This window comes from Salvia splendens, chromosome 8 (genome assembly GCF_004379255.2).
Source record: "Salvia splendens isolate huo1 chromosome 8, SspV2, whole genome shotgun sequence".
NCBI classification, from domain to species: Eukaryota; Viridiplantae; Streptophyta; class Magnoliopsida; order Lamiales; family Lamiaceae; genus Salvia; species Salvia splendens.
The window spans coordinates 17,328,621-17,355,859 of record NC_056039.1 but is presented as its reverse complement, the minus strand read 5'-3'; the positions used below and the strand labels follow the sequence as shown (position 1 = coordinate 17,355,859).

Genomic DNA, 27,239 nt, shown 5'->3' with positions numbered 1-27,239 from the left:
AGTTGGATGGAAGATTTTTGGAGATGGGAGAGTAGGGGATGAAAAACGTGTGGGAGAGGGAGAGAAGAGAGGGGGGCGAAATTTTGAGGTGAATGGGGGCTAGGGTTTGATTATTTGCTATTTATTTGCTAGGTTTAATCCATGGGTAAATTAAATAAATAAATAAATTGTGGGGAATTAAAATATAGGCTAATAAATAAAAATCCCACAATTATAAGAATAAAATAGGCTTGTGGGAGGTGAGGGAATTTTGAAAATTCCATGTACACAACAAGGGATTTATTTGGTATTTTCTTGGAGAATATATTCATAACTTAGGAAATAAATATAATGAATATAAGGGAACAAATAAATTAAATCTCCAAGTAGGAAATAATAGGGGTGGGGGCCGAAAATTCTTGGGTAATTGCACAAGGAAATTATTTAAATCCCCAATTAAAAAGAATGGGATTTAAATTTGGTAATTTCTTTATGGAAAAGGCTCCCATAAAATAGGTAACAATTATTTAAATTCCCACAAGGAAAATATTGCATAGGGGGCGTGTGATATGGAAGAAAAGTAGAAGAAAAATATTCACATCCCCAATTAATTAGACATAGGAATTTATTTGAATAAAAAGGGATTCCACAAATTAGGAAACAAATAAAATATCCTCCAAAATTTAGTGGAGGGGCCGAAAATTGCTAACCAAGGAAATATCCCAACTCTCTATTTATTTTAGGTGAAGAAATAAATTATAACATGATTTAATTGGATTAAATTCAAAGGAAGGGAGTCAATAAAGCACCAATTAAATCAAATGAAAATAATTCTTTCTCCTATAGGAGATTTTTGAAAACTCCCAAGGAAATTAAAATGGAGTTCGAATTTCATGTAGTACCATCTAGGGGTCATTTGGTTTGGATTTAATTTGGATACGTATCCCAAAACAATTAATTAAACCCACGAAATGAAATATTACCTCAATAATTAGGGAGGGCCGAAACTTTCAATGAATTGACTCGAAAAAGGATAAATGCATGATCCTATTAATTATTTCCCCGCATTGGAAACAAATATAAAATCTCAAGCTCATCATTCCACATTAACCACGACAATTTATTTCACGCAAAACACTTAATCACGTAGAAACAAAAGTTTTCATAGTTCCAAAATTCAAAAATTCACAGGACCAATAAAAGGGGTCACAAAAGTTTGGGATGTTACAATGGAGTATTGAATAAATGGTAAAATACGAACACAACAATAAATATTGTAGTAAACAACTTGAGAAATTAGAGAGAATGAGGAGAGAATAGAGAAATGGAGATTGAGAAGGAAATCCTTGTTAACACAAGAATGGGGGAAGTAGGGTATTTATAGGAGTAAAATTGGAAGAAATAAAAAAAATATTTCAAATTTCAAATTTCGGTCGGTTTACAGCTTGAACCGGCGGTTTCGGACTGAACCCGCGGTTCAGTCCACGGTTTCTAACGGAAACCGCAGGTTTCTGACCGGTTTTCATGCCTATACACTGCCACCTATACGCTGCCACCTGAAAAAGGTACTGAACCGTCAGAAACCGGCGGTTCAAACCGGCCGAAATTTGAAAACCTACGCCCTAGTCGGCCGAAATTTGAAAAACCGGCTATTCAAACCGTCGAAAAAAGGTTTTTGACGTAAACCGCCGGTTTTTCTGCACACCTAGCCTGATAACCTACGCCCTAGCCGGAATCCCACCGTTGGAACCGTTGGAACCGTTGAACCGGCGGTTTCAACCGGTGAACCGCTGGTTACGGTTCGTGATATTTCTGAACTTAAACCAGCCCGCTTGAACCGCCAAACCACCATCCAGTTCGAACCGCCGGCGCCGGCGCCGGTACCAGCTCCGGTTCATGAACTGACAGTTCCGAATCGCCGATTAACCGGCGGTCCGGTTCGGATTGTGCATGTCTAGCTACTACGCACACTATATAGGAAATTTGGAAACGGAAGTATAAAAGTGATATTAAACACACAATAAATCGAACACACAAAAGAGTTTAGCCGATGCAAAAAGAATTCGAACACCGATAACAAATGTACCTCACCGAACACCGACCGGTCGAATCTCGCCGTCGAAAACTGTTTACCAACAGAGTGAGAGAGATGGGCGGTGAGGTTTTAAGAATTTTGAGAAGTGATTTTGTTCCAAAAAGATCGCGGTGAGATTTTAAGAATTTTGAGGAGTGATTTTGTTCCAAAAAGTGGGAGGTGAGGTTTTTAGAGCCCGCGGTTTTCTTTTAAGAATGTAATTTCACAAATATCTTTTCATATTTTTCACAAATATAAAGGTTTACATGATTTCTTAGCATTATACCTACTTAATAACAATAAAAGGGCTATTTATAAAGTTGACAATATTATTAAATTCAACAAAATTAAAAAAGAAACCACTTAAATGAGGGCAACTTGGATTGAAAAGAAAACTTTATCCTTCATCTTCGTCATCATGATCATCGCCATCGTTGTCCTCGTCGTCGTCAACATCATCACCATCCTCCTCTTCATCATTAGCAATCTCTTTCAAAATTAGAATCATTTCACCACTAGGATTATGACGTGAAGGTTCTACAAATTTCATATCATCAGAAATTTCATGAACTTCCACTTCATCTTCTTGGAAAGCTGTGTCTTCAGATTTTGAGATGGCATTGCTGGCATCAAATTTCTTTGCTCGAACTTTCCACACCGTTCGCCAGTTTACCTTGTCTTTTTTCTTGCTCAGAAAAGATGCAAAGTAAATTTGAGATGCATGTTGAGCTAAGATGAATGGATCATATTTTGGATACTCCTTATGAATATTCACATCTACAATTTGTACTTTGGATGAACAATTGTACCACCACGTGGGGGCGGGGCCGGATTATACCATGCACAATTGAACAATACAACTTTCTTTATTGGTGAAGCAGATATTCCACCTCCATGACCTCTTTCTAAATGCCATAAAAGTCATCCTAGTCATAGCTATAATTCGACCCTCTGATGCATACTCCATTGTTGACCGTAGATTTACTTTTCCCATAAGAGTCAGTGTGAAATTTGTATCCATTGACAAAACAAATATTGTACTCATAACCCCATTCAGTGGACCTTGTGACAAATGGTACAAATGACTATCACGAAGCAAATGTTTTTGACCCAGTATACAAAATTCAATTAGTGAATATACTACATCATTTCAAAACAAAAGTATACCAAATTCAATTACAGAGTATATTACATTATTTCAACAAGATAGAAAACTTACATATTCTTTAAACCATGATGCATAGTGATCGTCTAATTGTTGTTCTATCTGCGGTGGCGTTATTCCCGGAATCCAACCACGCAATTGCTCGATGAACATATTGTTTTATATCAAAAGTCAATGACTATATAACTAATCTAATTATTTCAATTAACGAGTATTAAAGAAAACAAACTTACAGCTCAAATTCCTTCACTTCTTTAGTATTAGCTAATATGCAAGTTTGTGTCGCTTTGTACTCCACTTCTAACAAGTATCGTTTTTATCCCTTCCTAGCACATATGATATCATATATGAAAATTGAAAGCATATCTTCAGGGTGAGTTGATCCACCTCTGTCAGCATTACGTGGAACGTATCTACCTAGGCAATGGACATGTGACTCGAAGTAATGAGTGTAGAAATTTGATGCTTCCTCTGTCAAATACGTGTTACATATAGATGTTTCCACAACGGCATTGTTCTTTACATTTAATTTCAACTTCCGCATGTACCATTTAAATGGATACATCCATCGGAAATACACCGGTCCTGCAATCAATGCCCCATATGCTAAGTGGACTAGAAGATGCTCCATGGAATCGAAGAAAGACGGGGGAAATATCATCTCAAGTTTGCACAAGGTAAGTGCAATCGACTCATTATATTTTATCATATCAACCTCCCTTATAATTGTAGCAGTAAGATCTCTGGAGAAGTTTCACAACTCGGTTAAAGGTTTCTATACAATGCGTGGAAGTAACACACGAAGTCCAATCGGTAACAATCGTTTCATAAAAACACATGACAATCGTGGCCTTTCATACCGTACAACTTGTGTGTTTTTATATCGATACATCTTGATAGATTGGAAACATAACCATCCGTAAACTTTAAACTCTTGAGCCACTTGAGCAATAATTCTCTACTTTCTTATTCAAGCGTGAAAGCAGCCTTATGATATTTTCCACCGCGTGGCCAAAGCTCGGGTCATATACCAAGTACTTCTAAATCTCGTTGTGCATTTGCATTGTCCTTCGTCTTTTCGTCGACATCCATAATGGTATTGAAGATATCGTCGAACACATTCTTCTCTATATGCATGACATCCAAAATGTGGCAAATTAAATTTGTCTTCCAATATGGAAGATCCCAAAATATGCTTCGTTTTCTCCACCTCTAAATCTTGCTCAACTCAAAGTTTACTGATTCAACATCTTCATCAAACACTCTCATGAGTCCGAATTGGTCAAGGTGATCAAGTATTTGTTCCCATTCAAGACTGGAGGATGACCATAATGCTCAATTCTATTCTTTTGAAAGTTCTTATTGTCTCTCTGAAACCGATGATTCATGTGGAGAAACCACATGTGGCAATCAAACCAAGTGGTTTTTCTTCCATGCTTCAGGGAGAAGGCTTGCAAGTCCTCCATCCAATACGAACACGCACGATGCCCAGATGTGCTCCATCCCGACAACATTGAATATGTAGGGAAGTTACTGATAGTCCAGATCAATGTTGCACGTAGTTGAAAGTTTTGTTTTCTAGATATATCATATACCGAAATTCCTTCAACCCATAGATCATTGATCTCTGCAACAAAGGTTGTAGAAACACATCAATGTTTTGTTTTGGATTCTTCGGACCAGGCACAATCACAAGTAAGAAACATGTACGAATCTTTCATGCACATCCACTGTGGAAAATTGTATGGAGTTAGAATCACTACCCACAATGAGTATTGTGAACCAGTCTAACCAAATGGTTGGAATCAATCTGTGCAAAGTGTCAACCTGACGTTTCTTGATTAGGAAGCAAAGAAGGGATGTGTTTTGTCGAGGTTTTCCAAGCTATAGAATCTGTCGGATGAGACATCTCTCCTGGAGTCAGAGTGTTTTCTGCAAGCCATCTCATGGATTGAGCGGTAACTTCGGATGCATACAACCACCTCAATCTTGGACCCAGATGAAAATAATACATCTTCTTGAATGGACTTCTACCATTATCCTTGAATTGAGCTTAACCACAAACTTTGCATTCAGTTTTGCTCTCTTCTTCTCTCCAGTAGACCATTCACCCCTTCGTGCAACTATGTATCTTTAGATGGGGCATATCTAATATCTGCATGTGTTTCTTACACTGATAGAAACTGTTAGGCATGCGATTCAGCCTCGGCAGACTCTCATCCATAAATTGGCACAATTCATCAACAACTCGCTGAGGCATTCGATTTTCAGACTTCAATACATTGTAAAACTGTTGCAACTCGTTAGTCGGGGGTTCTGGCATATAGGCAGACGGAACATATTGTGCTAAGTGTTGCATCTGGAAATGATAAGACTCGTGACGGGTTGTTTGTCCCCACGCATTATGCAACATATGTTGGTATGGATTCGATGGTGAAGCGAAATCCATGGATATATCAGGTATTGAACTGGACGACGCTTCCACATCACAAAGAAATCTCCAATCATAATAATATTTAGTAAACCCTTTTCTCACAAGATGCTCCTTCACCTTCTCCGTAGAAAGTTATTTCATATTATCACAACGTGCGCATGGACATCTAATTTTTGAACCATCCATTCTAGAGGGATGTTCATATCAAAACTTATAAAATTATCTATTCCGTTAATAAAAATCAAGATTGTACTCTCCTGTAGCAAATTTTCTCTTATACATCCACTCTCTTCCTGGAATTATGTCCATTTCACTACCCTATCACCAAAAATGGTATAAATTAAAAAGAACACAAGCATCACATTTTCAATTAATATAACCAAATAATTTAGGGAAAATAACTAACAATTACAACTATACCTTTAGATTATTTAGAAGATGGCGAGATTGGGGAGGCCGCGAGCAAAAAGGAACACACTTCTACCACACAAATATAATAAAAATTAAAATGAGCACAAACATTACATTTCCTTTAATATATCCAAATAATTTAGAGAGAGTAACAAATAATTATAATGATACCTTTGCTGGGGTTTGGTGCCCCTTGCACAACGGAAGACTTGTACATAACAAATAAATCAAATAATGATCTATTTGACCGATTATGAGATTAATCAATTCACATGTTAAACGGATGATTGCATTCTAGAACGCAAATAATTCATGCTTAAAGAAAGTAAATCCTTAACGTGAATACTACGGTTTACAGTTACCGATTTGATTCTCCAAAGAATCGTCGATTGCTTGCGTCTTCTCCACGATGATCTTCAATAATAGACCACAGATCTTCTGACTGGTTCCCGAACTGTATTCCGATATTAGGGTGGACATATCTTATCAAAATACTAGGACTCGAATAAAGAAGATAGAAAAGTCTCATGGAGGAGAGCTGAAAAATCGTCCTCCTTCAAAGAGAGAAGGGATGAAAATTTCATGTAGAGAAATTAATGAATAATTTTGTCTCTTTTATTCTCCTATTTATATTAAGTTACATATTGGGCCCAATCAGGGATCTATGGAAAGTTTTGGATATGGCCTCCCTCAATTAGCTTTTTACTAATTAAATTGAACCCATAAATTAATACAATCTTATATTGGAATATTACGAGCAGCCACTACAAAAGTAATATTGCACTGTCCATCCAAATCCGAAATTATAAGTAATCTAGGCTTCCGTTTTGTTTATCGTTCATTTCTCGTGCTTAAGATAAAAAATGTCAATTAATTAATTAGTGTCTGCTATAGAATTAATTAATTAACATCTTTTAATTCCAATAGTGGACTTAGCAAGAAACACTTATTTATTATTCATGGAATAATTAAATTCCAACTGGCCAGTTTCCGAATAATAAAACCTTGTTCGAGCTCCTCTTGAGGCCATTATCAAACCAGACTCACCAAGTGCGCGATTCAACATAATAGCAATCCTAGCACCGCTAGATATTAATTACCACTACCCAATATATCATAATTATTGGGTTGCAAAAAACTCGCACCATTTGATAAGTCAAAGTAATGCATAATCAATAACGTATGATCAATGCTAACGTATGTTGATTAAGAAATAGTTGTTTAACAAGATCTAGTCTTCCAGTAGATAACATGAACACATGTCTTGCTGTTAGATCCGTTCAGCGTTATACCACACCAATGTCATCTTATTTCAGTAAGGCTTAGAAATATCAGACTGACATTGCAACTTTTCATGATAGGTAACCAAACTCTATCTAGGTTGTGAAATTCTTGTTTTTCTTTGTTCAGAACTGACCTTGTTACCTTAAAGGGGACGACGCCCACAGCCGGTCTACTGAAACAAAGACTTAGACTTTGTTTGCTTCATATACATTTAATTTTTTGTAAAACTTGTTATAAATGCACAAGCAAACACAATGTAATAATATTAGTGATTCTATTCGTGCGAAACTGCTCGAATAATACTGAATCGGGTTAAAAGTGGATTGTAGAGTTTTCGTATACAAGCAAGATTCTATTCGTGCTCGAAACATGCTTTTCAGTATACCAAACCTAACAACCTTTACATAAGGGAACACTTCCGATCTAAAGAAATTGTAGGAAAATTTGATGAAATGTGAGTTAAGATTGAAAAATTCACAGAAGAGGAAAAATTGGCAGATGGATAGAATGAGAAGAATAAGGGAATGGTTGATGTACAAAAGATCTGAATAATTGCTAGCACTTGTACTTTGTGCTCGTAATTTTCCGAGCACGCTAGGATGTGTTCGCTAAAAACCGTTCAGAATTTAAGACAACGACATTATTATTGCTGGATAATATATTAAATATAGTTCTATTTTTTTGGATTCTCGAGCACATATAAGGTGCTCGCTTGAATCAATAAAAACAAAATGAAATATATTGATGCAATAGATTTAAGAATATCCGAAAATTGTTGGAGTGTTGCAAGAATATAATTTGTTTTTGGAATGCCGAACACATGAATGGTGCTCGGAATATTCCAAGCACATAAATAGTGCTCGCTTGAATCAATAAAAATAAAATGAAATATATCGATGCACCAAATTTAAGAATACCCGAAAATTGTTGGAATGTTGCATGAATATATTTCTTTTTTTTGGGAATGCCGAGAACATTGTGGGTAGTCGGAATATTCCAAACATATATTGGAAAGTTGCATGAATATGTATTTTTTTTGGGAATGTCGAGCACAGATAGGGTGGTCGGAATATTCCAAGCACATATATAGTGGTCGCTAAATCAATAAAAATAAACCGAATACACTGCATATACATTTTATGGTACATAATTGTTGGAATGTTGTATGAATATTTTTTTTTCGGATGGCCGAGCACAAGTAGGGTGGTCGGAATATTCCAAGAACATATATAGTGCTCGCTAAATCTAGAAAAATAAGCCGAATACACTGCATATAATTTTATGGTACTTAATTGTTGGAATGTTGCATGAATATTTTTTTTTCAGATTTCCGAGCACAGGTAGGGTGGTCTGAATATTCCAAGCACATATATAGTGCTCGCTAAATCTACAAAAATAAACGAATACATTTCGGGTGACAAAATTGTTGGAGTGTTGCATGAATATATATTAATGGTAAAATGTTGAATCAGTTGTTAAACAAAGTGAAAGGTATCTAATAATTTTACCTATCTAAATTCACTGTTTGATTTATGAATTTATGGAGCTCCTAAGTTTGTTTTAAATATCATAAAATCTGTAATAATGAAACATAATGTAGAAACAGTCAAAACACTCAAAACTGGAAAATTCACAATTACTTTAGAAATCACTTCTTCCGTCCGTCATTAGGAATCTCATTTCTTAGGGGCACGAGTTTTAAGAAATGTAAAGAAAAATGGGTGGAAAAAAAAGTTAGTGGAATATGAGTCTCACTTATGGAGTATATATTAGTTTTAAGACTAAAGTCCAATTTTGGTCCCTTACATTTGCCCTAAAATTCCTTTTGGTCTCAAACATTATGTTTGTGACATTTTGGTCCCTAACATATTGTTTTGATACCTTTTAGGCCAAAACATATTGTTTTGGTCCAAAATAACCATTTTCTGTTAAATTAACAGTCAAAATGTTTGATAACTTAATTATAAACTTGGACTTGTCAAAATGTTTGATCAATTTAATAACTTAATTATAATCTATGACTAAAGTCCAATTTTGATCTCATACATTTTCCCTAAAATTCTTTTCGGGTCCCATACATTAAGTTTGTAACCTTGTTTTTGACCAAAATGAACCAAAACAATATGTTAGAGACCAATAGGTCACAAACTTAGTATGGGACCATAAAGAATTTTAGGGCAAATATAAGGGACGAAAATTAGACTTTAGTTTAGCTTTAAATGATATGTGAACGTAGTGATAAATATATCTTCTTAATTTACCTTTATCCCTTGGAGATGCTCTAATCTATATTTTTACATAAAAGTCAAATATTATAATAAAAATGTATTATTAATATATTTTACATATTAGAAATTATATTTTTGATTTTTGGTATCTGAAATGCAAAAATTAGTGTAATTTAATTTCAGTATTTCTTATTTATGTTTGCTGAAGAATGGTATCATGTTGAAAGTTTGTAAAAGTACAAATTTTACTTGATTTTTTATTTGATTATTATAGTTTTGATTTTTATTTTTTTATTTTTTTGGAGAGAAATATTAAAATAGAGAGCTGGTCAGAGAGAGTCAAGAGCACATCCACATATTAGTAATTAGTCGAAGAGGTGGGGTTTAGGTTTGTTGTCATTGACAAAAAATGGAATGGGATAGGATAGGATAGGCTGTGCCTCGACAACGATAGGGAAAGATGGGTTTACGGATTCATACTTTTGTTTTGTTTTGTTTTTAAGTTTGCGAAAAGAGTTATGAATTCAAGTTAATGTTATGATCTTTACTTATTCATGATTACACCATAAAAAGAACGACACAATTTTAGTATGGTCACTCTCACAGTCTCACTAACTATTGTTATATTTCTTTTATCATACTTATGATACCAATAAGTTGCTGTGGTGTAGTGGTTATCACGTTAGTCTTACACACTAAAGGTCTCCAGTTCGATCCTGGGCAGCAACAATATTTTTTCAATTTTTTGGTAATGAAATAAGTGCTCTTGTTTTAACATGTACAATTACTCCATGTTTTAGGGAAAATTTTGCCATGTGTCAATTTGGGAATTTATACTTTACTCCGCTATTAAATAAATAATTTGTCATACTCCAAGTTCTTTAAATTTTTTTTTCACTTAATTCAAGTTTTGGTTCGGAATTATTAGGGATGGGAACATGGATATCAGGTATTGGGTTTACTCGCACCCGACCCGATACTTGTTGGGTATTGGATATCCAATACTCAATTTATGGGATTGAGTAATAAAATTTAAGATAATTCAGGAATCGGGTAACCTTTTCGTGTATTAGGTATTACCCGAATACCCGATTTATTATTCAGACAATTTTTAATACCCGATTAGTTTTTTACTTTTGAATTATATTATTGATTGTTTCTATGTTTGAGTAGATGGCTAAGAACATTTACATATTGCATAATTAATTCTCATAGAGACAAAGATAATCGTGTACTTTAAAATAAATATGAGCCATTTTTGTAGTTTTACACTATAATGCAATATTAAAGATATTAGTTTATTTAAATATTCTCTATATTTATATTTATATAATATTAATTTGAATTTTTATTAGGCATTAACATAGGTAAAGAGTCGGGTATTTGCGTATCTAATTCGTCGAATTTGGGTACCCAAAAATATATCGAGTCGGATATTAGGTAGGTATTCATACTAGGATTTATAATTACTTTTTACCACTTACAAAAGGATTAAATGTCGTAGTTTACTTATAGTAACTTTTCCATCAGTTGATAATTGGTTTACTAATAGTAACTTTTACCTTAACTTATAGGCGGTTTGGTAAGGTAGGTCCATCTATTTTGGAGTTATATGACTAAAAATGACCTAAAATATGTGGTTTTATTTAGCATAACTTAAAAGTTAAAACTATACACAGAGACCAAAAAAGAGAAATGGTATTATAAAAAGAGCAAGAAGAAATATTTCTTTTGTCTCTTAAAAAAAGAAATTTTTCTAGAACAATACGAGTTTTAATGCAAAATTAGTAAAGTAAGAGGGGTAGAAAGAAAAGTATGTTAGTGGAAATGGATCTCACCTTATTAGAGAAAAAAATTCTAAAATAATTTTTTTTTATTTTTAGGGAACGAACCAAAAAGAAAAGAGTTTCTATTTTTTGGGTTGGAGGGAGTATTTAATTGCATGATCTTAATCTTTATTCTATGAATGAGAAATAAAACAATTGTAAAAAGACATTATGAAACAGAGAACTACCCACACAATTTTATTTAAGTGTCCACTTTAAAAATTCTGCTTCATTCATATCGAATTAATTTTGAAACATTTATCTACACCCAAAAATATGAGGAAAAATTTCCTAATTTAGACAAACTAAATTGCCAGCATGTGTTGGTAATGGGATGATATATTGCATATTTTATGTGAGCTCCTTGTATGAATTGAATTATCCTTGTTCGATATGCATGTTTAAAATTATTTGTTTTATTTTATATATTTACTTTGATTGTAATAGGTTAAAAAGTGTTATTGAAATTTTTAATTTATCAAAATCATAAAATTCTAAGCTCAATTTTCTCATTTTCTATATAAATAAATAAAATAACAAATCAAACTTTCATATTTATGATTTTTGTAAAATTAAAAAATTTTAGTTACAAGAAGAAGAAACTAGAGTTTGCAAAAAACTTCTCCAGTTTGTAAATTTTTTATTAAAACAAGAAGAAGAAGAAGTCCTATTTAAAAAAGAGAAGATTTCACATAAAGTCCATGAAAAAGAGAGACAGCAGATTGTTGTGGCAATTTTTTTTAATGTTTAAAAATGTCATTCATGCCTTAAAGTATATTTTAATACTAAAATTAGCAGAAACATGAAAAAAAATGCAAAGTATATGATTACACCATAATTTCAAGGATGTCTCATGATATTTTTAAAGTTATGAGACTAAATTTGTTCGGGACGATTTATGTAGTTCACCTGCGTTTGTAAGGGCATCCTCAACAATTAGTTGTGGTGTTGTTCAAGGGGACGGGATGGATTGGGTGGGCGGGTGTTCTGTGGTAAGGGAATTAGCCAAGTTACGAGTTGGAGGGTAGGGGACTATCTCACCAACCAAAAAAGGGTACGAGTGGTCGTGGTTTTGAGTCCAAATTTTGTAATAATTTAAAATTTGATTTAAATTTTAAAATACCTATTGTGCTCCATCTATCCTTTTAAAAATGAACTATTTTTCTTTTTTTAATTGTCCCATTAAAATAAACCGTTTCTTCAAATAAAAATAACATCATTTTTATTTTTTTCTCTATTTTATTTTATTCTATTTTGATTAACTCATAAGACAAAATACATACAATTTCACAAGGAAAAGCAAATGTTCAATTTTCACAACGAAAATGTTGAATATTTAATAGGAATGGAAAGATTATTTGTTATACATCTATTACTCAACAGATTTTAAGCTTTTTTATTTCTTAATCCCTCAATATACCATATTTACACATGCACCTATAATTTATAGGCTATAAATATCCTTCCATCCAAATAATCCTTCCATTCACATCTTCAATATTTTTCGTATTTTTCTTTTAATATAAGTATGAATCTCAATAATGAGAGCAATTCATCCCAAAAGGATGTTAACAATGTTATTGCTTTGATACAAAGGAGGATCGAAAATCAACATACGTCAACACTAACATGACAAAGCGAGAAATCAGTTGTTTCAACTTTACAGACTAAACTCAACCATCCCTCCCCACTCTCCCTCACTCAAATTCAAAATATCAAAATTGATGAAATTAGAAAACAGAGACAAATGGGTAGAACAAAGAATCCCCTCACAATGTGCATCTATTGAATTCGATAAAACATGTCATCAATAGAGTTTAGAGCATGAATAACGCAAGGGGCCTGGCCGCATCTCGCGAGTCCCGGCCCGTCCCAAGCGTTGGAGGAGGTGGAGTCACGGCCCAGGCCGGTCCCGGGGCCGCATTTGCGGCTCGGTGACGGTCCCGGCCTTGGCCGGCGTTGGAGCTTTCGGGGCGAGGGGGTTCGGGCCGCAATTTCTGAATTTTTACATTTTGGAAGAGGGAGAAGAGGGAGGGGGAGAAGAAGAAGGAGGAGGAAGAGAGGGAGAGGGGCGACGTGGGCAGATTTGCATTTTTTATTTTTTTTTTCATTTTTTTAATATTCTAATTTTTTTATACTTTTTAGGTTATAATTTATTGTATTTGTATTAAAAATGAAATTCTCGCGTTATAAATGAAATTTTTCGTGTTATAAATTTCCGGCGTTTTTTATTTTACGTGTAAAATAGGTTGAAGTTGTGAATAGTGTAATTTATTAGTTGCGGCCCGGGTTGTGGCCTGTAGGGTTAGAGCAGTTGTGGTCTGGGCCGCAACTGTAGAGAAATGATGACGTGGAGGGACTTGGGGCCGGAAATAGGGACGGGGTTATTCATGCCCTTATAGCTGGAAAGCAGCTGCCACCGCTGAAGAATTATGCCGGTTGGTATATATCCGAGGTGACCAACATTTTTCCATCATCAAATGTCTAGGGGTAAATGAGGTTCCAAGAAGTGACATCATGTATGTATGCATTAATTATACTACCTCTGTCTCACAATAAGAGTCACATTTTGACATTTTAATCCGCCCTATAATAAACAAAAGTCATATTTCATTTTTACCATAAATAATAAGTAGGGCACACATTCCACTGGCTCATTTTTACCAAAAAAAGTGGACCTCAAATTCCACTAACCCTTCAAACTCACTATTCTTTACATTTCTTAAAATTCGTTACCACACCAAATGTGATTCCTATTGTAGGGGACAGAGGTAGTAATTAAATTATGCACTTTATCGCTTCCAATAAATCCACATACAGAAGAACTAGTGTGTGTTTAGCACTTGAAATGCAAATTAGTCTCTTAGTTAGTTACTGATACAAACTTCTATAGACATCATGGTTTGAAAATCAGGAGCGGCTAGGGTGTGCAGTAAAGCAGATAAGCAGTTCAGACCAAAGGCTGATTCAACTAAGGTAAAAAAAGTTGCCTCCAAGATCTCAACAAGAGTTACATTTTTCCTCATTAACGATCGATTTTCTAGTGAAGGACTGTAGCCATGAACATTTTTCTCATTAAAAACCAGACAGGCAAATCCAAACAGCAACATCCGAAACAGACAGAATTGAATGACTATGATATGAGAGATTAACAATATCAATTTTGAAATTACTATGAGTTCAAGTCGAGATCATAACTATGAATCTGAGGCTCCTAACTGTTAAAGTAAGCAAACAATATCTTACTTTAAGGATCACGAACTAACTCTATAGCAATATGCTATGAACTAAGATAGTTTGAAAAGCATATGAGCTCACCTAAAGCTGTGATTCAAATGTGTACAGTAGTAAAATAAAAAATTCTTTGGATTTCCTGCCCAGGGGAAGACTATAGAATCCCCACATAATTCTGATTTCATTCATAGCACAATGAGATGAATAATTAAACAGCTCTCTTTCTAAATAGAAACACACTTGCAACACCTTTTTGGCATAATAGACATAGCTACCTTTTCATGTTTACGGAGAGCACATAGCAGAAAAAATAACAAAATGAACAAAAGAGCTTCAACATATCACTCAATGATTGTACATTCTGTTCCCATAAAACAATAGAAGCAAATTCGTTCCATCAACAAATGCTAGCTCCATAGAGAAAGTATATCATCTCATTAGCACTGGACTAAGGATCAAGACTTACAAGTCATAAGCAAGTATCATCACAACATATTCAACAACACCAAAACTTCTGAACAATAATAATTCAATCTCTCTCATCATGTGCCGCAAAATCAGACCCCCCCAGGCCTCGACAAAGGCACACACAAGACAACAAGCAACCCTACAAAAAAATACATGAATATATATTGTATTGTATCTCAGTTTGTTTAAGCTGCACATTGAAATTATTGACCAGTCTCATAAATACAAACCAATGCAAGTTCTGCTTTCTACCAACACCAAATAGAACAGAGTGTGAAAATTGTAATTCATCATAGCCACCACCACCATACCTGAACTGAGCTCATGAGAAAGCATTTTGCGGCGACGACCTTGAAGCCATACTAGCAACCTGAGCCTGCATTTGCACAGCTCTAACCTTGGTAGCTGTGGCACGATGAAAAAACTGCTCCCGCGACAAAAGCCTCACACACCTCAAGTACTGATCAAACGGAATCGCCCCTTCCTGCACGGCCTTATCCAACGCATATATGGTATCCTCCACCGCCATATCCGAGGCCGTGCAATCCAGCATCTGCTTCGACAACACATCACACGGCTCGAACACCTCATCCAAATCGACGTGCTCGGCCTTACTCCCATCCAATTTCCCCTGGTTATCCCTCAACCATCCTTCGAGAACGTCCGTATTCATCAAAACCATCTGCAGCTGCTGCTCCAGCGCCTCCTTCTCATCCTGCATCTCCTTAACCCCTTTCCTCAGCACCTCCTCGCGGCGGCGCAGCACAGCCTGGGCGCCGAACGCGCCCTCCATCTGCCCCTCGCTCCCCTTCCTCATCTCCCGGATGTCGCCGTTCAAATCCGCGGCGAGCTTGTTGATCGCGTTTTTCTTATAAACCTCCGCCGGATCCTCCATCCTGCCGCTCCCGTAGGGCGGGGGAGGGGTCGGAGAGGGAGAATATTCCCTGGGAGGAATCGCCGGGGAGGAATTGACGGAGGCATAGGCGGGATTTAAATTGGGGGAAGGGCTAGGGTTAGGGTTAGGGGTAGAAGGCTTGCGCTGGGAATAAAGGGGGGGATCGCGGGCGAAGAAGTGGGCGAGATTGCGGGCCAATTCGAGCAAATTGGAGGAGGGGAAGAGCCAGGAGTGGAGGTAGGGGATGGAAACGACGCCGTTGGGGGAGACGAAGGGGTGGGGGCGCTTGATGATCATGTCGCGGGTGGGATTGACGAAGACGAGGGGGGAGTGGCGGGGGTAGGACTCCATGAGCCAGATGAGGACGGGGATGTTGTAGGTGACGCCCTGGAAGGACATGGGGACGGTGCCGTCGGCCTGGAGGAGGTTCACGGCGCGGCCGTCGTTGTGGGTGAAGACGGCGGTCTTCGGCTGAAGAGAGGGGTACGCCTCCACGAGGTGCATCAGGTGCTGCCGGATGTGCCACTTCATGTCCTCCGCGTAGGGCAGCGCCGCCGGCCCCCGCTGCGAGAGCACGCTGTTCAGGAACTGCTGCGTGTATTGCGCCATTACTAGATCAGATCTCAATTTCACGATCTCACCTCAACCTCAATTTCTTCTAGATCTCAATTTCGCGATCACCTTCAACCTCGAGCTCAATTGGGATTTCTTAATTTACTCAACTTTCCCAAGGAAAAATCGGGTTTCTAGGTGAATATGCCACTAAAATAACTAAAATGTACCAATTTTCTTATCTATTCCATATATTGAAAAAACGTCAATGAAACTGGCGTGTTTATAAGTAAAATGCCAATGGTACTGACGTGTCTATAAGTAAACACGCCAACAGAGTTGACGTTTTACAATGCCGTCGTATTTTACTCATATTTTCTCCAAATACAGTTAAGTTAAAACACGCCAACTAGGTTAGCGTATTACGTGATAACACGCCAACAAAGTTGGCGTGTTTAATAGTTATAGACGCCTATGGAATTGGCGTGTTTAAGTTAAAAAAAAGCTTATGGAATTGGCGTGTTTAACATAAACACGCCAACCTGGTCAGCGTGTTTCTGTTTAACCATATTTCCCCCAGATCTCCCCCAAAATCGCGAACCCTAAACACTTTCCCTCCCCAAAACGCGAAAACCCTTCCCAAGGCGGAAAAACGCAAAAACCTTTCCCTTGCTCGGGTCGACCCGGTGGTGGATTTAAGCGTGTAGATTTCGATTTTGGCTCATTCTTCCAAACATTAGTCCTCCCAATCGGTTAGTATATCTAATTTTTGACTCATTCTTCCAAACATTAGTCTACCAATTTTTGATGGATTGTTATGATAGTATATATTGTAGTGTAATTTATATAATTATTTGATGGATTGTTATGGTATTATATATTTTAGTGTAATTAATAGAAATATTTTGACCAATTGTTATGGTATTAAATGTTGTAGTATATCTAATTTTTTACCAATATTTGATAGGTTGTTATGATAGTATATATTGTAGTGTACTTAATAGTTTTTTACCAATATTTGTGTTTTACATTAATGCAGATAGTATGACGTGGTGTGTCAATTTATATTGGGGTGGAAAGATAATTCCCAGACCAGTTATTTCATATGATCCTCCTTTTGCAAAAGGATTCATTATGTTGGATGAAAGTATTTCCTACGATAAGCTTGTGGAAACAATTTGTAAAAGGATGGGGATAAGCATATTTGAAAACAAAGTTCAAATAGTATGGAAACGTCATATATTCTATGGATCTTCAGTCACGTTTATAGGTATTCTACTTGAAGAAGTATGCATGCCACTAATGTTTAGTGAGAGTATGGCTACAGGAGGTCAAATTGAATTGTATGTTGAGTATTCGGCAATTACTCAACAACATAGTCATCTCTCATAAGTTATGATGTTGGTACGTCTACGAGAGGCCAAGAACCATGTTTCGCTGCAACACAAGATTTTGATGTTAGTACGTCTACGAGAGGCCAAGAACCATGTTTCGATACAACACAAGATTTTGATGTTGGAGGCGTGCATTTAGGGGACAATGCCAATTGTGATGTGGTTGAGGCCATAATTGGTCCTGATAAAGCCGACTTTCTTGATCCACAATCACCTTATGATTCTGAAGATGTTGACCCGGATAGTACAGACTCAGATGGTGCTTCGTCGGATGATGACCAATTTGTTGCTTCAAGACCATCCATTCCGGTTGGAGAAACAGCAGTTGAAGAAACAGTGGTTGGAGAAACAGCAGTTGGAGGAAGAGCTGTACGAGGAAGAGTAGTTCCACAGTTCCCACAGCCTGGTATGAACTATTTTCGCACATTACCAGGTCCATATGATAGTTTTGATCCAAAAAACTTTGAGTCTGCTGATCCCAATGTGCATTATTGGAGTTAAAAAGATCTAAGCAATGTCGGTTTGCATACTAAATTTAAAACGAAATTGGAATTGAAATCAGCTGTGACTTTTTGGCATTTGGAAAAAATCCAACAATATACAGTTGCTGAAAGTAAAGAAAAGAGATGACATGCAGTTTGTAAGTGGCCACAAGGAAATCCGGAAGATAAGCCGCCATGTTTTTGGGAGTGCCGAGCAACATTGAGGAAGCATGATGAACACTGGCAAATTAGAGTGTTTAGCACTGCTCATACTTGCATGGGGATCGTAATTATAATGGGCACGCTAATCTTTCGTCGGGTATGATAGCATTGAGTGTTCGACATCAGATAGAAAACTATCCTTGCTACAAGGTAAAAGCAATTGTGGCGGATATTGAAATAGATATCATGTGAAAGTTAGTTACAAGAAAGCATGGTATGCTCGGAGGACAGGTATTGAGCTTGTGTATGGTTCGTGGGAGTGGAATTTCAAAGTTTTACCAGCTTATTTGAATGAGTTGCAAAGACAAAATCGTGGCACAATTGTCGAATGGTTGCATGATGACAGATTAAGCAACGGTATGAACAAGGTTTTCAAGTACGTATTTTGGGCTTTTGGTCCAGCTGTGGAGGCTTTTCAACTATGCAAACCAGTTTTAACGGTTGATGGAACTCATCTACGTGGACGATGTCGAGGTAAAATTCATATTGCCGTTGGATTTGATGCTAATAAGAAATGTTTGTCTATTGCATATGCCATTGTTGATGAGGAAACCATAGAAAGTTGGAATTGGCTTATGGAACGTATTAGACTTCATGTAACCAAACATGAAATATGTGTAATATCTGATAGGCATGTGGGAATCATAGATGCAATGAATTCTCCCATATGGAAAGAAGAACCCAATGTGGGTCATCACAGATTTTGCTTGGTACATGTTAGAAAGAATGTTTTGCAGAATCACAAAGGTATCCTGGTCAAAAGACTTGTTTGGAAAATTGGTATTGCTACCAAGAAGCGCAAGTTTAAGATTTACTTCGAAACGTCAACAACGAGGCTTTGCAGTACCTTGATGCCGTGGAGTTAGAAAATGGAATTTGGCGTATGACAAACACAAAAGATGGGGTGAGGTGACCACTAACATGGTGGAATCTTACAACAGTGTGTTCAGAGGCGCAAGACAACTCCCAATCAAATCTTGCATTGATATGATATTTTGGAGGACAATAGAATGGTTCAACGAGCGGTCAATTGCATCAACACAGTGTGCCACACCACTTACCCCGTGGGCGCATGCAAAGGTGTGCAAAAATGATGTAAAAGGTCAATTACATAATGTGAGAGCACCAAACACAATTGCAAGGTTTTATGTGGTTCGGACAAAACGTCGAATTGGTGGAAAGGGGGGTAATAAGTGGAAGGTAAAGTACTTGGAGGCGAACTGCAAATGCCAAAAGTGGCAGATGTGGAGACTTCCATATTCACATGCAGCGGCAGTTGCGCGGTTTAGAAACGACAACATGTTGTCGCTTGTTGACCCCGTATACCACACAAGTGTTTGGGTACACCAATATTCTACGGTGTTCAATCCAATCAGACACCAAGATTATAGGGACGTGCCTGAGTGGACTTTGCAGTGTTCACGAACTCAGCTAATGCCCCGAAGTCGCGGTCGATACCGTACAACTAGGATTCCTAATCAGATGGATGTCCGTGAAGCTGACCAGCCACGAGCCCGACGACGTTGTAAACATTGCCGTCAACCAGGTCATGACAGGCGCAACTGCCCCACTTCTTGAATGTTTGGACTCATGCATTGTGTAATATTTGGAGTTATGCATTGTGTAATATTTGGACTTATGTATTGCGTAATATTTGGACTTATGTATTGTGTATTATTTGCATGTATTCTATTGTGATGGTGAAAATTGGGTGACTAAAATTATAAAGAGTGAGTTCACCCGACCGGGTGTTTAATTAAACACCCGGTCGGGTGAACTCACTGGACTCCAAATTTTTCATTATTATTTGGACCTAGCTGGATTATAAAACGCCAACCTAGTTAGCGTGTTTTGTAGAAACGCCGATGTGGGTGGCGTTTCAATGCAGAACGTTGCAATCTAAAGCATGGTGGAAATTGGTCGAATTTATTCAAACTATAAAACGCCAATGTGGGTGGCGTTTTACCTAAAAAACGCCAACCATGTTGGCGGGTTTCCTGAAACGCCAATCAGATCGGCGAGTCATTACAGAACGTAGCAATCTGCAAAAATTGACCAAAATTACTCCAACTATAAGACGCCAATTGGACTGGCGTCTTTTATAAAGACGCCAAACACGTTGGCGTCTGTAATAAAAACGCTACCCAGATTGGCGTCTTTCATAAAAACGCCAATCACTGTGGCGAGTCATTACATTATGTTACTCTCTATCGTGCAAAAAATGGCCGAAATTACCAAACTCAAAAACGCCAATGAAACTGGCGTTTTTGGCACACACTATATCTCGCCAATGAAACTGGCGTCTTTGGTCAGACTGCTTGCATGAAATTGCAAGCTTCCTTTTTTTTTTCTTCCATATAAATAAGTATAACAAGAGGATGTATCAAATTATCAATATAACTAAGTTTTAAAAGAGGATGTATCAAATTACCAATATAAAGAGTTCAACTCAAATAAAAAACACGAATATCAATTGCATCATCAAATACAAATAGTTGGGGTTTAGTTTAATCGTCTCGCTGTTTCCGCATAAACAGGCCCCGTATCCCCTTCCCAATTCTGGATGTAGATCAAGGGATCCTAGAGGGAGGAGTATCCTGAACAACAACGTTCTCTAGATCCACCCCAAAAAAATCATCTCGCACAGACGACCGCGGTGGAGAAGCGTGGGCATCACTGAGGCCAATATCTTCTCCTGTACCACCGGTGTGGCTAACAGAATGTCGGGGTCGAACTGCAGACCTAGGTGGAGGTGGATCCACAAAATCGTCATCGGAGTCATGTACTAACTGAGATGACGACTCTCCGCAGGCAGTTTTCTTCTTGGTTCGTCGTTTTCCCTTTTGCCTCACGGGGACGTCCATGTCCATTGCAGAGCGCTGTGAAGGATGGTAGTCCATCAGCTCAGCCTCACCGGATATCTGCAGTCCATCTTCAATCATCCTCGAAATGGTTTCCAAAGCCGGATGTTCTGACATATCTTGGCCACATAGAAAGTGGCGTATGTTGTGAAGCGTCTCCACCTACAATTTTCAAAGTTAATTACATATCATAATATGAATTTAAATAATTAATATTTTTTGCAATTTACCGCAAAATTATGAGAAGATGCCGTTTCGTGGAAGCCCTCTTCAACATGCACGCCCGATTTGGTTAAATACACCACAGTTATTTGGCGAAACCAATCCATATATTCGTCGGTTGCAACAGGCTCCATAGTGTACTGCACATCAGTCCACACCAAGTCGTGCCTATTGTCCCACTCCTGGATATGATGGGAGTGGTAATCAACCCAATTCCGGCCAGATTTTCCACGACGATCCTGTTTCATAAAATCAGAATCGTGGAACCGGTTGAGGAGCGGGATATACGGTTGGACAATCCCAAATTGTCGCAACACTCGTTGTGGCAGGTGTGGCTCAACCGGATTCCAGCATATAAGAGTTGTTATCGACGTCCATATAGGACGACCGGCAACACAACATTGGGGCAAGGTCCGCTGGAGATAAGGCCTCCAAATAAACTACATGTGAAACAAATTTATTCAAAATAATTTCAATCAAAAACAACAAACAAAAACGATTCATAGGTATATGAATTACCTGGTTGGCGTGCATCATGGAGAACTGATCTCGGAAATTTTCAATACAATGCCCGGGTACTTTTACATATGACGTCGGACCATTCCATCTAAAAAATGTAAATTTTGAGCGAATAACACGGAAATTAATGAACATTAAGCTTAAAAAATGAATTAGTGAACAACTTACGCGCTTGCACATGGTGCATATTCTATATGCACGGGATTTAGCATCCTCGGTCTAATATTTGGGATTCTCTCCCAAGCCCACAGCTGTAACAAAGTTAAAGCTCCCCCGACATCGGTCCTCTTAGCAATGGTAGCTTCACACAAATTGTGGTACAAACAAGCAAGCGTCGCACCAACCCAGCTATAGGTAGAACACCGTTCTACATCCATGAAAAATTGCAGGTAGAAGAACATAATTTTATTTCCGGAGGCGTGTTCGGGATCATCAGACCACCAAGTTATAGCAGACAATAGGTACGAGCCCGTTGAGCATATATGTAGTGCTCGTGCTCATCATTAAGCTCAATCCTCAATTGATTTGATAAGCTTGTCTGCTTCCAAACCATTTCTTTCAACTAAGATGAGTCTGGTATAAATCCTAGAAAATCCAAACACACGTCCTTCCAATATCCCACATCCTTCGGGGGGAGGTAACCAGTCACAGCATCTCCGTCGACTTTGAGTCCCCATAAGACCTCCACGTCTTCCAATGTCACAGTCGCTTCACCGACTGGAAAGTGAAACGTGTGAATCTCTGGCCTCCAACGTTCAATCAATGCGGTGATGAGATGGTGGTCAATGTCCTTCGGTTTACCACACCTCAATATACCGCCGAACCCCATCTGGTCCACTATTTCCAAAACACGGTGATGTATGGGAACATCCCAATTGATTCCTTCATATCGTCGGCAGCGGACGTCTTCTGATGGAATTCCTGCCCATATGTTATTAGAGACGTGTTGTCTCTGAAAATACAATACAGAAGGATCAACAGGACCACATGCAAGCCGGCGACGAGAAGTTGAAGATGATGCCATAATTTACCTACACAACATTCATAATCCAAATTAAACAATAACCAAACCTAAACTATTTCAATAATTAGATACAATTTAATCCAATATCACAAAATGGAACACCAAAATCAAATAATTCACAATACACAAATTCACCTACACAACCTAACAATTTCAATTTGCCCAACCTAACAATTTCAATTAACAATTTCAATTTCAATTTCAATTTCAATTTCAACCTAACAATATACACAAAATTAACAATTCAAACTAAACAATATACATCAACCAAAACCCACATAAACCAAATCAATTTTCCCAATTTTTAAGCTATAACAACCCTAGGGTTTAGGTTTATAATCAAATTTATACACAAATTCACTTAAACCCAAACAATCCAACATAATAATCAACAATAATGTCATTCAAACAATCCAAAATGCACAATATTTCAACTCAATTCACAACCCATTACAAACCCTAGCTAAATATCCAACAATTACTCTAATAATTTAAAAGATAAGCCTACTAACCGAAAAAAATATACAAATTTGGGGAAGAATAGCACCGATTGATGAATGTAGGGTGAAATCATGGAGAGGAGGGCGAATTCGCGACGAGAAGGCTCTGCTTTGGATAAAATCGTGAAGTGTGTGTATGGTGTGAGTTTTTCGCGATTTGGGGGAGGCTTGCCTGCTAAATCATTCTGTATAAACACGCCGCTCGTGTTGGCGTTTTTCAATTGTAAAACGCCATCCGTGATGACATCTTTATATAAACACGCCATTCCCTACGGCGTTTCTTATATAAAAACACGCCAATCCAAAAGGCATTTTCAGATTATACACGCCAACCAAATTGGCGTATTTTGACTGAACTGTATTTGGAGAAAATACGAGTAAAATATGACGGCATTGCAAAACTCCAACTCTGTTGGCATCTTTACTTATAGACACGCCAATACTATTGGCGTTTTTACTTATAGACACGCCAGTTTCGTTGGCGTTTTTCTCATATATGGAATAGATAAGAAATGGGTACATTTTCGTTATTTTAGTGGCAAACTCACCTAGAAACCCGATTTTCCCCTTTCCCAATACCCTAATTTGGGTCCACCTTATTCAATTGAGTTCCGTGCAAACCTATGCAGCTTGGTTTTACAACACGAAGCTTTACTCTGATTTTCACCGGACATTATATATTTTTTTAGTAAACGTCAATTTTGGTCTTAAATATATGGCCGATATACGAATTTTGTCTAAAACATTTATTTTTTAAAAAAACGGGTCCATAACAAATAAAATTAGTGTCGGTCTAGTCCATTTTTAACGGTTCCGTTAATTTTTTAGGGTCAACCGTCGATTAGCAAAATTTTGACCCGATTAGGTTTAATATCAGATTATTAGTCATCTAATTATTGCAAATATTCAGGATGTATTTGATATTAATAATGAATATGTTGGACTAGTTTGACGGTATTTTGTTCTAATTTTCTGCTTCATCGTCGACGACATTGTAGTCCATAAGAGCATCCCCATCCATGATCTTGCCAACGAGCATGGATGTGGGTCCGGACCCACATTTATTAATTTTTTACTCCCTCTTCTTCCCCAATAGCACAACACTCACATCCGTGCTCTTTTGCAAGGACATGCTCAAGGGTCCCACCATTCTATTATTCAATGTAAATAAAAACATTTTCACAATATTAAAATGCATTAAAAATATCCAAAATACTATTACTAATTACTAAAAAAATTTAAAATTGCATAATTAAAAGCCTAAAAATTAAAAATTTCATAATTAAAGTGTAAAATATAAAAATTATATAATTTAAATACTAAAAATTAAAAATTACATAATTAAATTCATAAAATTAAAAAAATCCACTACTCGTTGCCGAATTTCACCCAAATGTGTTTGATTAGGTCTTCTTGTAGCTCAATGTGGGTTTTGGTATCGCACATTGTGTGTCTTATTTCGATCCTCTCGCGCACCGTCGTATGCATACCTCGGCGTGGGGGAGACCTTGCAGTTGAGCTTTCGGCTTCATCCTCGTCGTAAAAGTTAGCCGCCATCGGTCCTTCATCGGCTATAATCATGTTGTGCAAGATAATACACGTGTACATGATGTCGGCAATATTCTTAACGTACCACAGCCGAGACAGGGCCCTCACAATGTTGAATCGCCTTGAAGGATCCCAAAAGCTCTTTCGACGTCTTTCCGAGCAGACTCTTGACGCTGCGAATAAAGAACCCGTCTCAGGTCTTGCGGATTGTTGAGCATCTTCACGAAAGTCAACCACCTTGGGTAGATACCATCGGCGAGATAGTAACACATGTGGTATGGATTTCTGTTGAAGGTGAAGTCGATCACCGGTGCTAAACCATTCAAAACATCATTGAAGAGTGGTGAAGAATATATCACATTCAAGTCGTTGTTGGATCCGGAAATACTGAAATATGCATGTCAAATCCATAGACGGTAGTCGGCAACCGCTTCAAGGATAAGTGTTGGCCACCGCCTATTTGGCCGCTTAAGTGTTGCCCCCTCTAAGCATTCGGGCAATTCTTCCACTTTCAATGCATGCAGTCAATGCTGCCGAGCATACTGGAAAAACTGTGGAATCTTTCGTGAAGATGAAGCCACTGTTGACAATCTTCGGTGGTGGGTGCCTGAAGGAATTCCTCACCGAAAGCAGAACGAACGCCGTCGCAAAAATTTTTGAGGCATAGGATTCTAGTTGATTCACCCACATGCAAATACTCATCGAAGAGGTCAGCCGTTTGCCTAGTAGCAAGTTGTCGAAGGGCACAAGTACACTTCTGCAACGCCGAGAGACTTTGCCGACCGGTTGCGTCTCTACATGATTGAAAGTATTCAACACGGGCGGACAATGTGTTGACAATACGCATAAACAACCGTTTTGACATGCGAAAACAGCGCCGGAAGTAATCTTCCAGGAACTGCGGCGAGTCGGAAAAATAGTCGGCAATGAGCCTTTCGTGGGCTCCCTCCCGGTCATGAGGGATGTAGCGGCGATTTGATCTAGTTGGTCGAGGAGGAGGGGCGGGGGTAGCGGCGGTGACATAGGCTTCATAGGCGGCACGATATTGTTCATACTATTCTTGTTCTTCGCGCTCCGCTTCCGCAATGATATCATTGATATCCATTTTTGAATTTAGAGAGGGTTTGAGTGAGAGGGGAAGATGTAGATGAGTTGTATGAAAAAATATGAATGAGAGATAATTTGATATGAAAAATGGATGATGAATTCGTGTATTTATATATGATTTTTAGATTAAAATTTTTGAAAAAAAAAATTCAAAAAAGCGATAATAAAACGGCTATATTTTTTAGAATTCCAAAATTTTTTAAAAAAAATTGGTATTATTTTCAATTTTTATTTAAAAAAATTAGAAAATTCCAACGGCAAAGCCGTTGGGGAATAAAAACGAGACACGTCGCCCTGCTCAGCGGCACGGACGTGCTCGATGCATCGAGCAGGGTAGTGCCGTCGGCAAGAGCATAGCGGCGGACAGGGGGGTGCCGCGCCGACGGCACGGACGCCGTCCTTACTGACGAGCATCGATGGAGATGCTCTAATGTTATGTGGATGTTTAAAAACCATAATATGCATTTCAACATTGTCGGAATTCAGAAACATTGACTCAGGGGCTTACATTCAAGATTCAAAATTCAAAATTCAAAAGTCTAAATCCAAAATCGAAATTTAATTGCTTCGTCGGAAACGGAAACTGAGGTTGACGGTGATGGCTTCCTCTCGTCTATGGGCCGCCGTTGTAGCCGGAACTCCTGCAACAGTGCGACCTCTCCATATCCGACGGGTTTTAGACCAAGTTGCATAGAAAGAAAATTAGGTTCTTAGTGGTGTGGGGAAGAAGAAATGAAAGAGAGAGAATAAAAAAAAAATTTGATTCATGTTTTTCACGTTTTTTATTTTAGGGTTTTCTATTGTATAAAT

At 37.7% G+C, this 27,239-nt stretch overlaps 1 protein-coding gene and 1 non-coding gene across 2 annotated transcripts; one reads left to right on the top strand and one right to left on the bottom strand.

Moving 5' to 3' along the window:
- The first annotated feature begins 10,231 nt into the window (after positions 1-10,231).
- TRNAV-UAC lies at positions 10,232-10,304 on the top strand. Its single transcript has one exon. It is a non-coding gene; the product is annotated as a tRNA-Val (tRNA).
- A 4,650-nt stretch (positions 10,305-14,954) lies between these two features.
- Positions 14,955-16,745, bottom strand: LOC121745138 (protein ELC-like). The gene is made up of 2 exons (XM_042138928.1): positions 15,415-16,745; positions 14,955-15,242 (listed from the first exon to the last, which is right to left on the bottom strand). The coding sequence occupies exon 1, from the start codon at positions 16,605-16,607 to the stop codon at positions 15,426-15,428; it is 1,182 nt and encodes a 393-aa protein (XP_041994862.1). The 5' UTR covers positions 16,608-16,745; the 3' UTR covers positions 14,955-15,242; positions 15,415-15,425.
- Between the last annotated feature and the right edge of the window lie 10,494 nt (positions 16,746-27,239).